This window comes from Ochlerotatus camptorhynchus, unplaced genomic scaffold, assembly GCF_037179485.1.
Source record: "Ochlerotatus camptorhynchus isolate MF236.1 unplaced genomic scaffold, CSIRO-AGI_Acam_v1.1 ptg000242l, whole genome shotgun sequence".
NCBI classification, from domain to species: Eukaryota; Metazoa; Arthropoda; class Insecta; order Diptera; family Culicidae; genus Ochlerotatus; species Ochlerotatus camptorhynchus.
The window spans coordinates 1,313,470-1,331,202 of NW_027040732.1; the positions used below are offsets into that span (position 1 = coordinate 1,313,470).

Consider the following 17,733-nt stretch of genomic DNA (forward strand, 5'->3'; position numbering starts at 1 on the left):
GCGTTGTTGATTTTTTTCCCTGACTAATTCGTTACAAATTGGCGCAAAAAACGAAAGATGGAGCATTGTGATGGGGGAAATTTAAATTACCCTGCGACAACAAATATCAGAAGGGGCAACTGCTTCGGTGGTTGGTGGGAAATCAGATACCGAGCTGCAATTTAAATGGTTGTAATTATTGTAACATGATAGCAGTGCTGTCGAGCTGCGGGTCTGCGGTTGAGGTTGAGCCGGGCTTATTTATCTTTCTTCAGCTGAGTTGAGGTGATAAACGATTTTACCATTTGATGTGATCGTAATTCATTTGTAATTGAATAGTCGGTTGTGTTTAATGAGTTAGCGACTAATAATAGGCTTTTTTTTTCTTTAAATTGCAGGACCACCGATGGCTGATTCAAATGAACTGCTGCATCTGCAGGTGATGCGCAACGAGTTGTACGACTTAGACATTGAAGACATCAAAGAGGATATGATCGGTAGGCGGATCTTCAGCCAAGCCGATATAGCTGATATCCTTGAGGAATCGAACGAAGATCACCGCTTGGATCTGATATTTACCATCCTGGAGCAGAAGCTCCACAAAGGGCAGATCCTGATCGTCAAGGAATTCCTGGAGGTCCTCAAACCCTTCTACAGCTGGATCGTTGAACGCCACGAGAAGAACGTTCGAAATGGCAACAGTGGACCGATCGAAGGCTACCTTTCCTATCGCAACAATACAACCGTACCCAACATCGACGAGCTGAACGTCTACCGACGGGAGCAGCTCTGGGAGATCCGGAAATATCTCAGACAGCTGAAACACGGTGTACACGGCCAGCGGTATCTGTTTGTCTACGGAGGATTCGGGACCGGAAAGTGGACTCTGGTCAGCAAGGCGTGCGAAATCTTTTCGATCGTCGAGCAAATGGGCTACCACATCTTCTATCTCAGTCTGGCCAACTGCAAAGCTGGTGAACAAATCCTGGAGCAGCTTGAAAACCTCAGCATTCAAATGGAAACTAATAACAAGTTTGACGACATCGCCTACGACGGACGATATCCCACCAATGAAATTCACCTGAGAAAGCGACGTCTCAAACACCTGTTCGAGAACCATTTTCGAAACAGTTTGCTAATTCTATCGCACGTGCGCAATCCTGCCTTGATCGAGAAATTTGACCTAAAGTGCAAGACCCTGGTCGTCACCAGTAACATCGATGTCATCAATCAAGTGAACGAAAACGAACGTTTCGTAGTCAAGCTAAACCCCGGATTCACCGAAGACGAAAGCATGGAACTGTTTGGGAAGGCACTCCTTCTGAAGTCGGATCACCTGCCTAGGGAGGCGCACGATATTCATCAGATGTGCCGAGGAAATCCATTTGTGATCAAATTGATTGCACGAAAGATGTCCGAGTATGGTAATGAGTCCAAAGCATCGAATGCGTCTGTTGTGCGAGTGTGGCAGAAATTGGCAAACGATCTGAATAGATATTCGATCACGATCGAAAACACAACCATCCGATCGATATTGGACCAACTGAGCAATGAGGAGCAGGAAGCGTTCCGCAGTTTGGTGATCTTCCGGGATAACGTCAAGATTCCGCAGAGTGTGAGTATTATTTTGAAAACCGTCTTCCATCTTCTCAACTTGAGTAACAAACCCGATTACAAGCAATACCTTTCTTATCCAGGTCCTTCAACGGTACTGGAACCTCTCGCCTGAGAAATCGGAAACCCTCGCCACGAAGCTGATCAACAAAGGCCTGCTGGACAAACGGTTCTGCAAAGATCAACAGATCTTCTACGTCCTGCACTATGTATGTTATAGCTTCCTACTAAAAGAAAACCCAGGTGAAACTTATGCTAACCTCCATCGCCGATTGGTCGAAAGCTATAGGTAATTTGCACTACTACTAAATTACGTTCACCCTCTTCTTGCAGCTGCCTCATCAAAAAAAAATCTTATGTTTATGACCGCACTTTATAAGCACAATGATCTCAATAACCTTCCTAACAAAGGGCTCCCCTATGTTTCATTAGAAAACCATCCTAACATACCGACATTCATTCGTAGAATTCCGCAACCGCACGCTTTCCGCAACCGCACCGAACTGGACCTGATCAAGATCTTCCCGAACGATGACTACTTCCACTTCTACGTCGCCACCCACCTGGAGCATTCCGGAATGCACGATCTCTTTCCGAACCTCTTTACGGACTTTGGATTCCTGGAGCAGAAGGTACGGTACACCGGTCTGCCAAACACGGTCGGTGACTTACGGCTGTTCCAGCATCGGATTTTCACTCGCATGGACAATCCCGACTGCTACGCCGAAATGCTGACCGAGTTTCTTATGGGAGCGGAAGTTCTGCTGTCCAAATCAGCAGACGCGTGTCTGCTTCAGCTGGCTCTGAACTGCACCGGAATGATAGCCGACGAAGCAAAACAGCAAGCCAGCCAGTACAACAACCGGGTTTGGTTCTGCGATATGTGAGTATTGATCGGTTGAGTTGAGACTGGGATTTAACTAAGGGAAAACTAATTTCAGCGATCACACCCATCAGCATCAGTTGGTTCAGGTTCGCAGTGCTCCACACAAGGTGCGCTTCCAGGATACAGGATCGGCATTGGTTAGCCTGGACAACAACCAAATCTCTCTAGTGGATCTCTCGCCATGGTATTCGGCACCGGCTACCATATTCGATGGTAATCAGGGTCGTGTGAAAGACATGCAGATGGTCAACAGCGTCCTCGTTGCACTGGATGACAAGGGAACGTTAAATATTTGGTCGATGAAGAACATCCCGCAGGACCGGAACGCGCGTCAACACGAAAGCGACGGCAACTTCCGCCGAACATCTCAGAGTATAAGATCACTCGATCCTGTCGAGGATCCCTTCGTGAACTTCAGTATTGTCCTCCAGAAAAACCCATCCAACGACGCCAGTATTAAACCAGCCGATTTGTTTGTCATAACAAGAAATGGATTTCTGCATTTTTACACCGGAACTAATAACTTTCAGCAGACTAACCGCCATAATACACGGATCAAAAACACCTACATGATCAAACCGCTGCTCGAGGGTCCCACCAAAATACCCAAACTTCTCTTCCTCACCGAGGACAATTATGGCTACATTTTTAACCTAACCTCAACAAGCATCGAATACCGGTTCGAAGAACCCCAGGTCGTCAATGTCCACTACACGGGTAAAGCATTAATTTCGGTGTGCCCGAATCAAATCAAGTCACGAACTTTCAAGCGAAACGAGCGTAACCAATTGCAAACCGATCGACTCAAGGTGATCTACGAAACACCGAAACACCATCAAAACACCTGCAGCGCAATCTCAGATGACTTTGAATACATAATTCTGGGAACGACTCAAGGGATCTCTATATTCAATATTCAGGATAGCGTGGAAGTTTTACGGACCAACATCAGCCATAACATTCTGGATGTGGACATTTTCTCCCTGGATGACGATCGGTACAGATATATCTTGATCTCCTCGTCCGAAGACAGCGAAAACGTGATCAACATGTACTCGCTTATGGTAAAGGCACACAACCAGCTGGTCAGCAACCAGTACCAACTGCAAGGCAACATAAATTTTCTGGTGGACTTGGATCACGAACCGGTGACGGTGAAAACAGTCGATCGCAAACGCATAATTCAAGAATTGCAGTTCTCTACAGTCCACGAGAGAGAGGACTTTATCAAGTTAACACCGACAAGCGAGAATGGCCCACTAACGACTGAGGTAGAGCAGCTGATTCAGTGCCGATCCGGATTCCACATCGGACTTAAGAACGGTGATGTGCTCCAGTTGAAGGACTGGAGCAACCCGAAGGAAGGACCGGAAACGTTGCTCCGCTTGGGCGAACCAATCAGTTTGCTGAAGTGCTACGACGATCTCCAGCTGCTGGTGGCTGCTACGGAAAACAGATGCATGATCGTTATCGAAGGCCATCCGGAGTACGAAATCATTGACGAAATTTGTGAATGCTATCTGTATTTGGATCGCTACCTGCTGTTAATCTACGAAAACTGTACCATTGAGGTAAGTGACGATGCAATTGTCTACTGGGAAATTGTTCTACTAACAATAACTTGCTACCTGTTCCTGCTGAAAACGAAACACTAACACCACTGGATTTGGTAAGGATGTTATCTGTAAAGCTCTAGGTTGCTTAGGTTGTTTATGCTGATTTCATCAGAACTCCAGCTCGTAACTACAACGAAGTCGTTATCTACTTATCTTCAGACAATTTTCGGCCATTTTAGGCATGCAATTACGACTTATATTTGTTCATATAATCCCGTTCACGACATTTCTATCAGGCCATCGGCAGTTTGAGTAATCTTGCAACCGGTCCCTAATTGTCCACGACCTTTTGAAAGCTATCTACAATTACTCTGTGAATCGATTCAAAGCTTGTCCACAACTTTCCCAAAGTCGTTTTTGGTAACTTCCTCGAGTGAACTAATTGGTGGAATGTATTACAATACTGAACGAACGCCAATCTATATCTCCCACAGATTTTCAACGTAGTAAAAAAGGTGATCGAAACCCGCCTCCGTCAAAAACTTACCTACGCTGCGTCGGCATTCATCAACCAATGCCTGATCATCTGTACAACGGATGCTATCTATCAAATGGGCCTCAATCCGGATGAATACGGTCGCCTAGAAATACAGGTGCTACACGTCTACGGTGCGTCGGAAAATTCCCCACCGAAATGGATTTCCTGCTGTGCTATGTCTACCCACGGAGAACTGCTAGCCGTTGGGTACAGAAAAGGTACCATCGAAGTGTACAATACGGAAGAACGCAAACTGATTACCGAACTGGAGTCCCACAAATGCGAAGTGGCATCACTGTACTTCAGCCCTTGGCATGAAGCCAACAGTCCACACATACTGGTCAGTATTGGAGAGCAGGTCGTATTCTGGAGCGTGGACTACGTCATCAACAATCCCCGGATGGATTCGAACGATTTCAAAAGGCGCTCCAATCGCTACAAATCGCGATCTTCTCTTGCGTCTCCAGCCATCGACATCCACCATCGATCATCATTTGGTAGCCGATCATCAGGACTTTCCTCACCCTTGGCTGCCAGTCCTGCTCGAAATGGATCGTTCACCTTCGACATAGACGAATCCGAACAGCAGTGGCTCAGTAAAGTTGGATCATCCAATAAGCCCCAACTCCTGTCCTGCATCAAGCTGATCGGTTCGGCCAAGAAACTGATGATCAGTAGAGATTTCAAAAAATTCTTCACCATCGACGACGAAGGATACCTCTATTATCTGAGATTATACCAGCCAGATCGGAACCAATTGACTGACAACCGTTTACGACCACCGAACGGATCCTTCCACATCTGACTAATGTCCCGTGGATTTACTCGATCTGTGGTAACCTCGATCTACTACATGCTGATGTACATCTTCTACACTGCCGTATTGCAGTAGAGTTCAAAAACAGTGATGCAAAAAAAGTTCTTCGGTGCCAACAATAGAATTTGACGTCGAAACGTGCAATACTCGTGCTACCGCTTTCGATGTGCGACCACGATACGAGTAGTTCACGGATTTTTACTTAAATATTTTATTTTGTTTTTTGTATAGGTTAATCAATTGCTAGATCGTAAGCGATAAAGACACAACAAACATTGAGTGTGATATGCCATTTTTACAAACGATTGTGAAACGAGAGGAAAAGACGAACAAATTTTCAAATTTACAAAGTATTACCAGTTGGAAGAGGTTTTTACACACATGCATTGCATTAGACTAAGGTAAGATCGCAATTGTGAGAAGAAAGACCTGATTCGAGAGTTGATGTGGTTTTAAACGAAATTTTTAGCAATTTTTAGAAGCAATTCGATAGTAATGAAATTCTAGGATGTTTTTCTTATGTTTTAATATGTCACACTCTGGCATTTACTTATACACACAAAGATTTTAACGCATAGTTTTGCTCAAAATAATGCATTTGATTGCCATACGTGTTGAAGGATTTCTCTGATAGTTCAGTTTAATTTGTATGTAACATCCCTACTTTAAAATAGATATCAATACATACCTATATACTTTCACAAAATAACTTTGTGAACTCTTATTTTCGTCCATCCTAGTTATCCTGTATTTTTCAACAATTTTCAACAATTTTTTTTATTGTAGATGATTTTAAATAAACGTAAATCTAATCACATAGTTTAATATTTATATTTAACTAACGCATTCCGAAAGTAGCATAACGATATTTTAACTGCCATGTGAATTTAAGCTCTCTGAACAATTACCTACTTAAAGTCTACAGGACGGTAATTATCTAAAAAAAACCCTGATTAATCCACCTACCAGTGACAGGTGCCTTCTTCGCATAATATTGAATTTCTATAAAATTCACGAAATCAGAACAAATCTAACCGCTTCAATCAAATCTTCCCTTTCTATTTGGCTACCAAAGAAGGATCAGGCGAATCCAGAGTTCGATGCAAATTTCACCAGTTTGAATCCTCCGTGATCGTGTGCCTTTACCACTCGCTGCACCAGTTCAATGGATTCTTACTTCTTTTTTTATTCTTTATTCAGGAAATTTTTAGTCGTAGGCTAGTTCAGTTCAGTGAAAATCCGTGAGATTTGGCCTTGGTATCCATAACCAACCGGCACTTCGACGCAGTGGATGCGGTTAGCTATCCGGAAAGGTAAAGTTATTGTAATTGTAGATCTCCTCGTCGCGTGATTGTGCGGTTCAGTATATCCACTGCACGTTCATCTTCGTCCGCTATCTTCGGGGACTGACCGGTGATGTCAAAGTCTTCCATCTTGTACATTTGCTTCACCAGATCCGTTAGCTTGATATCGTCGTTTTCGGAACACAGGAAAGCATGGTGCTCGTTTGGTCCGACAACATTCCGTTCAGAGACTCCGTGAATCGTCCAACCCAAATGGGACCGAGTCAACTGCAAACCGTTCAGCGAGTATTTCGAGTACCGTTCAGCAAGTATACCATCTTCAGGGGAAAAACCAGACCAGCGTTGTTCGAACCAATCAGCATACACGGACGAGCATCTTGTATCGCAGCCAGTTTATCCTCATCCAACATCGGGTACAACAGCTTTACTCCTTCAACTTCAAATTTTACCCGTGGCCAATCGATGTACTGCACCGTGCGAAAATTGTTTGCCATTAACCATTTCGCTTGTTCCGACAATCTAGAGATTTGGAAAGATAACATCATCGAACGTTCCTCCTTGTGCGGAATGCCGTTAGTCCATCTATAATTCATGGAAGAGATCGGCCCGTGCAATCCAATTCTTGTCGCTACAGCAGCATCCATCATCGAGAGAGAAGAGCCTTCATCGAAAAGGGCAAACACTTCTTCGACGGCATTTGGACCACGAATCTTCACTTTTCCCACTCGGAGCAGTGTGTTGACGTTTTTACCGTTTCATACGTTCATCTGACTGTATTGAGGATCGGGTCAGCGAGACTGCGGTGTTCGTTGGAATTTGATCATTATGGACTAGTCCGTGATGATTTTTCTCGCAGATCGAACACTTCTTCTTGGATTTGCACCCCAACCCATATTTTTTATATATCTTTATTAAGGAGACTTTCAGCCCTCGGCTGGTTCGTCTCCGGCAGACCCCATAATAGGCTGTTTAAGCTTACGCTATTTCACTAGCGCTAATGATCCACCTGCTAGCAAAAAATGTCTGAGCAGCATAATGTAAACAGGGCATCAGCGTCTACCAGCATAAGATTTCAGGAGCAACTGAAATTAATGCTAGTTGGCTAGTACACTATCATCTAAATCCGCACAGATGTTTGGTTTGGTTGACGTTTCTTCTCAAACTCGCGTGGCGCACTCTCTGTAGTGGTGCATTAAAAAGGCGTATTGGCAAATCAAAGTTGGCACTCGTGGAGAATAGGTGAACTATGAGTGTGATGATGGTTTCAAAATTTTACACAGTGAGGTATACGAGTGCAATCTTAAAATGCTTTTATTTTGAAAATGGAGCATTTTATTTAAATATGATTGCTGCTACAGTGGTAGAAAAGCTCAAATCTATGTGTACACCTAAAAATCTGAAAAGAAATTAATTTTTCTGTATTATTTGTCTATTGAGTAGTCCTTAAGTTTTCTACTAACATAGCATCAACCAGATTTAAATAAAATGCTCCATTTGCAAAATAAAAGCATTTTAAGATTGCACTCGTATACCTCACCGTGTAAAATTTTGAAACCATCATCACTCTCATAGTTCTTCTATTCTCCACGAGTGCCAACTTTGATTTGCCAATTAAGTGTTGCAGCATCTCAGATGAATCAATTGATCAGGAAAAGTAAAAAAGTGTTGCGTGTGTGTCTCAAGGCAAAAAATTATGCTCACAACACTCTTTTTGACGTTCTCCTATTCACCACCAGAGGTTGAATCGATCGTATAGTTTCTATTGGTGAGACGGGTCAATGTTTGCATTATATGTCTTCATCTTTTCTGACTCAGACGGTCATTTGCAAACACGTAGCGATGTACTGGTGCGTTCCTATTCAGTTCTTCTTCCTCAATCTGCTCCTCCAACAACAGGGCTCTGAGTTGGCTATCAGCTTCGCTGATTTTGGAGAACGGACTTTTACTTGAACGTCTTTCAGAAGAGGCAGCACCATGTGAATCACGGGAACTACCGACAGATATGTTCTCCGTGCGGTTTTCATTTGGAGCTGGAACGGACTCATCGTTCCCTCGATCGTTGCTAGATTGCAGGTTCGAATGATCTTGCGGATTACTGTTGACTGGAGGAGTTCGATACATGTTTGAATGACACGGAAGGCTCACGAGAAATTGTTCCAATCGTCTCGGTACTGCGCCCCGAGTTTCTCTAATTGACTGGCATAACTGCGGTTCCACATAGACTGTCGTTTGACATTCGAAGGGCCGAAATGTAGCAATCGTCCTGGTCGTTGACGGCCGGGTGTTTGCTCACCTTGTAGCGGTATTCTGATTAGATATTAAATTAAACAGCAAAGGCGTCAAGGCATCGTTGGATCTTGTTTGTTATTTCGCGAGGCATCCTACCCTTGACGGTTATTGCGGTATCATCTGCGAACAGGAAGAACACGCAACCGTTGCCCAAGGGAGGAATGTCGGAAGTGTAGATGCTGTATAGCAAAGAACCCAACAGACTTCCTTGAGGAACACCTGCTGGGATGGAGAACGTGTTTGAAAGGCATTCAACGATACCCTGAACGACCTTTACTGAAGGTAGTTACGGGTGATTTTAACAAGATGCAAAGGAAAGTTGAAGTTACAAAGCCCATTGTGCAAGACATTGTCAAACGCTTTCTCAACATCTAACAATGCCATGGCTGTGGACTTGGATACAGCCTTACTTCGGATGTTATTCATCATCCGTACTAGCTGATGATTTGTGTAATGCCCTTTCCTGAACCGGAACTGTTCCGGTAGGAGAAGGTTGTGTTCCTCGACAAACTTGAGCAAATGATTGAGAATAATTTTCTCGAACAATTTGCTCAGCGCTGAAAGGAGGCTGATCGGTCTGCAGCTTGAAGCTACCGTTGAGTCCTTCCCGGGTTTGCAGATAGGTATGATTTTCGCTGTCTTCCAGATTCTTGGAACGCAGTGCAGTTCCAAGCATCTGTTGAAGACAGCAGCCAGAGTGAACCTTCATGATGAGATTTTTCAACACTAGGTTGAATATTCCGTCGAACCCGGAGGCCTTCATGTTTTTGGTGCATTTCAGCGCTGAGCAAATCTGTTCCACTGTGATTCTATCCTCCGGAGGGATAGCACAAGGGGAGGAATCAAGGTTGAGTACGCATTGCTCAACCTGAACTTCGAGCGGATTTTGGATGTTGAAGCCAAGCAAGTGCGATTTGGCAATATGCTCACCAATCGCATTTGTTTTCTCTTGAGGGGTGATAATGAGTCGATCGTCATCATATTCATCTTTGAGTGGTGGAATGGGTTTGGGGTGCGTCTTTAAGACCTTGGCAACTTTCCAGAATGGTCTGGAGCGGTCGTCCAGATTCTGGACAAGCCGCCCGAAACTTTCGTTCCGCAGTGTGACCATTCTGGAAGCAATCTCCTTGTTCAGATCGGCCATTTCACGTTTCCTCGCTAGATCTCCGATTCTTTGGAACTGGCGTCTACGAACATTTCTCGGGCGAATCAAGAGTTGGGTGTGGGAATCAATGACAATAAACTTACCCCTCATATGAACACGTCGGACGCACGCCTCGTCAACCACGGTTATAGCTTGGTGGAGTCCCTCCAACGCTCGGTCGATGTCCTCCACGGTTTCAAGCGGCGGGTTGTCAATGATGTGTCTGTCTACCACGCGTTCAAACTGTTCGGTGGTAGTCCTTGCCCAGGCTTCGAGCAAGGGCAACGTTGTAGCCCAGTTCAGCAACCACCGGTTGGTGGTCGAAGCTTAAATCGTTGATTGCCACCGGCTTGGATAGCCCGAAGCTCGTCAAGAAGAAGTCCAGCGTGAAGGCAGAGATGAATGTCGGTGAACTGTATATAGCCCATGCTGCGAGTGGTTAAATAATAGACTACCGTTCTGGTTCCGTTGGTAGTTGCGCCATGCTTTGTGACGAGCATTCAGATCACTCCCAACAATGAATCGGGAGCTCGTGCGAGTAATAGCGGTGGGGTTGTTCTTGAATTTCATCCCTAATCCGTTGCTAGCATCACACTGGCGAGGACAATACACGGCTATGACCGCAACACCCCCCCCCCCCCCATGGAGTCGGTGCGATCAGGAAACCAAAAGCTGTCGCCCGATTTGAGATGGGTCTCTGTTAGCAAGCTCGAACTTTTTAGCTCGTACAGAGCAAGCGTTCCAAGTGACGATAGTTAACGGTTTAGACGTTATACTGAATGATAAACTTACCGAGCACTTGGATCCGGGCTTGTTGCGGCGCTGACGAAGAGCGTTGGTCATGTCGACCAAAATCTTCATCAGCTCATCCGCAGAGAAGAGATCGGTATTGGCGTTTTGTGCTGGTTATTGTCTCCAGAACCCAGGGGGGACAGAGAGCTTTGTCCAGCTGAGGCACTAGACGTTTCTTGACGGGTCCCTAATTGCACCCGTGCATTTGCTTGACCGTGCTGCACAGCATGAAGAGGCGGGAAGTCCTCCACCCTGAATGCCAGACCGTGTTCCTTCTTTCGTGCTGGTTGATTTCTTGTAAACGCCTGCCTTCGGATCCGCTTGAAATCCTCGCGTTTTGGGCATTTCTGCAGGACCCACGATGACCGCCACCACACTTGGCGCATTTTATCGCTTCCGCCTCATCGACGACACACTGAGAGGTAACGTGGTTTTGTGTGCATTTGCCACACCGTGGCTTGATGTGACAATTTCGGGTGCCGCTGGCACTGGGTGACATCGTGACGGCCGCCACGGTATGGCTCCCATCCCACAATGATGGAGTTGATGGAGCGAATAGTCTTCAACGCATCCATTGTCACTGTTCCCTTCTGGAAGTGTACCAGGAAAAGGCAATCCGGTACTTTTTCGTGTTCTCGTCCCTTTGCGTAATCCGGTAGACGGCAGTTGGGACCAGCTTGTACTGGTCCTTGATTTGGTCCGAGATGAACTTTGGGTCGTAGCTCGGAAGACCTCGGATGACCACCTTGAAGGGCTGCTCACCGGGAATATCGTGGGTGAAGAATTCCGCTTTGGAATCCTTCAGGTTATTTACGGCCAGGTTGTATTCCGCTCTCGTGTGGAGCATCACCATAGAGGTAACTCTAAGACCACTGGGTACCGAAGAAAATCATTATTATTTTTGGCTCACTCAGTACCAGAACAACGGTCCCAAGCAGTCCCAATCTATTTCACTCACCCCTGCATGTTCTGCATGACTCCACACACCCCTGATGTTATCTGTCAAACTTTCATAGCGAATCAAAACAAACATAGTGTAGTAATAGAATTTCAACTAGAATAGGGACGTTAATCGTTTGCTTGGGACCAATAGGCTACTAAAGTGGTGAGCCAATTTAAAATCGTTAGTTTCGTATTGATTGTTGGCATTACCTTGGTGCCGAACAGACATGGAGGCTCGAACAAAATTTCTCTAAAAACTTGTTTAAAGATTCCTATTCAACTTAAGCGCCACTAACGGCGACTTCCCCACTTAAAAACCCTCTTTGACAACATGATGGCGCTGGCGTTGCACAAATTACACAAGACACTAAGTGCTAGTAGCGCCAAGGGGCAATTTTCAACAGAAAATTTATCAATACTAGCGCCAAATTGGTCGAAAGTGGAAAATTTATAAAGAAAATCAGGAGATGCTAACACCACGTAACGGCGACGTTCCCACTTAACTTTACACAAGTTTCTGACCGAACTTAAACGTCTGTTCTCTGTGGTTTTAGGCTCTGCAATTGATAATTGGCAAATCAAAGTTGGCACTCGTGGAGAATAGAAGAACTATGAAAGTGATGATGGTTTCAAAATTTTCCACGGGGAGGTATACGACTGCAATCTTAAAATGCTTTTATTTTGCAAATGGAGCATTTTATTTAAATCTGGTTGCTGCTACAGTTGTAGAAAAGCTGAAATCTATGTCTACACATAAAAATAAGAAAAGACATTATTTTTTCTATATTTTATGTCTGTTAAGTAGTCCTTAAGTTTTCTACTAGCGTAGCATTAACAAGATTTAAATAAAATGCTCCATTTGCAAAATAAAAGCATTTTAAGATTGCACTCGTATCACAGAGAACAGACGTTGAAGCTCAGTCAGAAACTTGTGTAAAATAAGTGGGAACGTCGCCGTTACGTGGTGTTAGCATCTCCTGATTTTCTCTATAAATTTTCCACTTTCGACCAATTTGGCGCTAGTATCGATAAATTTTCTGTTGAAAATAGCCACTTGGCGCTACTAGCACTTAGTGTCTAGTGTAATTTGTGCAACGCAAGCGCCATCATGTTTTCAAAGAGGTTTTTTAAGTGGGGAAGTCGCTGTTAGTGGCGCTTAAGTCGAATAGGAATCTTTACACAAGTTTTTAGAGAAATTTTGTTCGAGCCTCCATGTCTGTTCTCTGTGCTCGTATTCCTCACCGTGTAAAATTTTGAAACCATCATCACTCTCATAGTTCTTCTATTCTCCACGAGTGCCAACTTTGATTTGCAATATTCTAAACATTTATTAATGGCAAAATTAATTTGATTTTTTTTTTCTTTTGAGGATCGTTTCCGATTTGGACCATTTTGGGTCGTAAACTAAAGCGTATCTTTTAGTGTTCATGATAAGTAAACATTGCCCGCAGCTTGTGCTACTTTTTCTCGAGTGATTGAACTCAAATTCATCGGTGCACTCGTCCATTCGTCGATGGACAATTAGGTACAGCAGCGTGACGTCACGAATGAACTCAGTGTTAATCGGCTGAACCTTTTTGACAGTTCAGTGGTACTGTTTACAAGCAGTTAGTCATTTTTTCGAAAAAAAGAATCTAAAATTTCCGAATTTTAACTTGCAAATTGTCGAGGAACAGCGCGGTGAAAGGATGTTGCTCGTGGACAATGCAGACATGTGGTTTTCACCTCACTGCAGTCTCAAAAATTATCGAGAAAATCTATCCAAAAAAAAACAACTAAGTCCACGTAAATAGTACCACTGAACTGTCATCAGATTGAGGTTAACCAACAATCAATACGAAACTATGGATTTGAAATTGGCTCACTACTTGACTAGCCTATTGGTCCCAAGCAAACGATTAACGTATCCCATTCTTGTCCGAATTTGAAAGTTTGACAGATAAAATGAAGGGTTAGTGGATTTTCCTATGTTTCGAGGGGTGAATCGATTAGCTTGGGACCGAAGATAGTACCAGAGCTGAGCCAAAAAGTTGAGCTCGTTTCTTCGGGACCTTCTGGTCTTAGAGTTAACACAGAGAACAGACATGGAGGCTCAAACAAAATTTCTCTAAAAACTTGTGTAAAGATTCCTATTTGACTTAAGCGCCATTAACGGCGACTTCCCCACTTAAAAACCCTCTTTGACAGCATGATGGCGCTGGCGTTGCACAAATTACACTAGACACTAAGTGCTAGTAGCGCCAAGTGGCAATTTTCAACAGAAAATTTATCGATACTAGCGCCAAATTGGTCGAAAGTGGAAAATTTATAGAGAAAATCAGGAGATGCTAACACCACGTAACGGCGACGTTCCCACTTATTTTACACAAGTTTCTGACCGAACTTGAACGTCTGTTCTCTGTGGAGTTAACTCTATGGGTTAACCCCGACGGTGCAAAACCTAATGAGTTCATTTGTTCATTTCACTCGTACGTTGACAGCGAAGATTTTCAAAACAACCGCAATTCATCTACACTGGCGTGTGATGGTAAATGAGAAAAACATACACTGCCGACCAGCTTATGCAAGCAAAAATTAGCTGCATAAAGCAAATTTTGGCTGTATAAGCTTATCTGCAGCTAAAATTGTCAGTTGGGTGATCCGCAGACTAAGCGCCTAATACATAGGTGACACAGTAGGAAGAAGTGTTAGTTTGTTTACTAAAATGAACTATGCCCATTTTGTTATGGCAAGTTTTGCTATAAGAAATGTACCTCGTGTTTATTAGCGAAATTCACATCAAAGATTAATTAATTGCGTAGAAAATCTGTTTGGCACAGCATGTGTGACCAGCATACACCTTCCGGTCGTATAAAACAGGTCAAAAACTGTCCAAATCCACCCATAAAAATTTTTGTTTTGAATTTCTATATGGCAAAATAGTGAACTTTTCGTGAACATCAACGGCAAAGAACTCACCAACACTGGGAGACCGTGAGTTCCTGCCCACCTGTCATTAAAACATCTCGATCCGCAGACGTGCCCCGAGATGGAAGACCAACAGCGAGAGCGAAAAGGGTGGGTGGTTTTTTAACACTCTGAACACGATGTGTAACGGCAATTTGGCAATGTTTGAAAAATAATTACTCAGCAATTTATCAATAGATTTTGAACCTACTGATACTGAATAAATCTTTAAAGTCTGGTGGCGTTAATACATTTAAAATTTGTCAATAAATGGCTGAGCTATGATTATTCAAACATAGCAAGAATGCCGTTACACATTTTACCGGAGGCATCGTGTTCGGAGTGTTGGATGGCTATAAAATTTATAACGTCATTAAAGTAGGCCCCATAGACACTCAAACCTCATCCCAGCAACCATGCAAATCTAAAAAATTTACTCTGCTTGCTCCTCTACCGAAAAACTGAGTGGACCAACTATAGGGTAGAGAACTAGTTCGGCCTAATCGCCAATTTTGGGCCTATCGAGCAGAAAACTTCAAATAAATAAAGAAATAAATCCATGATTTCAGAGTTAACAAGTCAATTATGCATTTGGTAAGATACTTTAGTTAAAAAGTTACCGAACGAAGTCAATGGGAACGCGTGATATGAAGTTTTGCACCCATTATTCACAAAAACAAAATAAGCGCTCCGACCGAATCAATTTTTAACTTCATCCGATTGGCCGAAGTGAATTTATTGGCGTTTCAATGGCGTTTCAATGCGTTAGGCCGAGTTTAGAATCCATAGGCCGAGTTTTACGTCAAGAAGCAGTGTTAGACTTTTGACAATATCTCAACGATTGGTTTCTCTTTATCAAATTTTACGGTACGTACGGAAAGGTCAATAAATTTGGAAGCCATAAGTAATAATAACATTCCGTTAGGTGCTAAACTGCGCTAGATTAAGAAAGACTAAGTGCGAGTTGTGCTTAATAGGCCGGAAATGGGGTAGTTAACCCTATTTGGTGTTACCTGCATTAAGTAGAGCGTCAGTGTCGTGCCCGAGAAAATGCGGCATGACGAGACAAACGGTATGGGAACAGATTGCTGTGAATCATGTCCTTAAGCACCCGAACATGAGGAGCATCAGCATTTGAACTGGTCAATTTCGTGCCGTTATCGGAATTCATTTTCTGCCCAATTTATTTAAATACGCGAAAGCAATTGCATGCACATTCCTCAATTACCGCCCATCATGCTCGTGCTTTGCCGGAAATAATCACGTGCCACATGCAAAGCGCGCGTACCCCAGGCGATTTGAATGGCAGCAGGATAGAAACGGATCCCCTTGGCAACGGCTTGCTCCGTTGTTGGATCGATCGCATAGTAAAACACTTTCGCTTGATTTGTTTTATATTTACGCGCGAGGTTCCACGAATAACAGAGCATACGAAAAAGACATGTTTAAACTAAAGAATAAACTGAAAAGTAAATTTAAATCGTCGAAAATCGACTGCCACCCGGACGATTTCAGTGTTCTATCGTTCGACTTCAGTCCCGAATCGTCGTTGGCTCCACCGCCGACTGCAGCCGAGCAGTCCGATAGTAACACGAACAACGACGGCTGTGATCCACCCCCGGGAAGCATTGAGGAAAGTGACCCAATCACTCCCAACGACAGCGGAGACAGTGGCCAAAATTCTTCATCCATGAACTACAGCTGCTGCTACAATTATAATTTCAACATCAATTACAACTTCTCGCCTCCGCCCCATGGATGCAGCGCCGGTCATGCGTCCCCAAAGTGGTGCGACGAGGAAATTTTCGAAGAACTCCATATGTTCGACAGTGATAGCAATTTGATGTCGGAAAGCCCGGTAGAACCAATTAAGAAGAGTAAAAGCGGAAAGAAGGTCCGACCGGTTTCAACGGATCGAAGCAAGAGAAGTATGTCGAGTATGTCTTCCAAAGTGACACCGGGTAATCCAAGGTTGCTGAAAGCCTCAATGAGGTCTCCACGCTGTCTATCGACGAGTGATTTGTCTACGTACAAAGGCAGTGGCTACAGCGACAACAGCCAAGACTACCACAACATTTGCAATCGATTGCACTCTGTCAAGATAACGGAAATGTTGGATCAAAAGGGAGCGAACCTGACCGATCATGATCGAAGGATTCTGCACTGCATGGTTCTGAAACGGATAAAGGAAATCGAACGAATGGAAGAGTCCGTTGTGGCGAAGCAATGCTGGGAACATGAAAAGGAATACCGCAAGTCGTTGCTCGACGAACAGGAACGTAACTACAAGAAAGCGATTCGACAGAAGCGAAACATCGAAAAACTTGAGATTCGCAATCGCAAGCAGAGACTGGAACGGTTGGAGCAGCAGCAGATTGAGAAAATCCAAAACGAAATCTCTGAGAAGGACATCCGATCGTCCAGTTTGCTCAAGACATTAGAAATCCAGAAGGGCATCAAAGAGTGCGAGAAGAAGAGTCGAGAACTGAAGCGCATCGAAGAAGCCACAATCAATCAGGAGGATAAAACACTGGACAAGGACATCTGGCGACAAGCGTTGGTCGATCATCTGGAAGAACGTGTTCAGCGAGCGGACGAACTAAGACACCGAGTTATGGATGTCTACAAGCGTCGGGTGAAGATCGACAATCAGCTGGAGAAGAAGATGCATGCCCACAATCTGAAGCAGACGCTCGAACAAGAGCGATACAAATTGATGAAGCTGCAGGAACGGATCATGACGCGGGAAAGCCGATTCCAGCGGTTCAAGGACAGCAAGAAGCGTATCTTCGATCAGCTGAAGAATCGTGCCAAAACGACGGCCGCCCTGCGAGACATGGTGAAGCATTCGATTAGTCCGGATATCTGTGCGAAGACGGTCGTCGGCAGCCAGCAGCGGGTGATCAATGTGGTGCAGGTGAAATGA

At 44.1% G+C, this 17,733-nt stretch overlaps 2 protein-coding genes across 3 annotated transcripts in view; both read left to right on the forward strand.

Annotated features, from left to right (window-relative positions):
- Positions 1-6,130, forward strand: part of Dark (Death-associated APAF1-related killer) — an 85,844-nt gene extending 79,714 nt beyond the window's left edge. For both annotated transcript variants that reach the window (XM_065225952.1, XM_065225953.1), the window contains exons 2-6: positions 378-1,594; positions 1,677-1,882; positions 2,060-2,476; positions 2,535-4,050; positions 4,530-6,130. In XM_065225952.1, coding sequence (XP_065082024.1) covers positions 386-1,594; positions 1,677-1,882; positions 2,060-2,476; positions 2,535-4,050; positions 4,530-5,378 — 4,197 coding nt within the window. In that variant the 5' untranslated portion in view covers positions 378-385 and the 3' untranslated portion in view covers positions 5,379-6,130. The remainder of the gene's footprint in view (positions 1-377; positions 1,595-1,676; positions 1,883-2,059; positions 2,477-2,534; positions 4,051-4,529) is intronic.
- Positions 6,131-16,248: 10,118 nt separating this feature from the next.
- On the forward strand, positions 16,249-17,733 carry LOC135704472 (DNA ligase 1). Its single transcript, XM_065225949.1, has one exon. It carries the CDS (start codon positions 16,249-16,251, stop codon positions 17,731-17,733), a length of 1,485 nt encoding a protein of 494 aa, XP_065082021.1.

What these genes read in the sequence shown, in the direction of transcription:
- LOC135704472 (XM_065225949.1), top strand. Translation starts at nt 16,249, where the DNA reads ATGTTTAAACTAAAGAATAAACTGAAAAGTAAATTTAAATCGTCGAAA.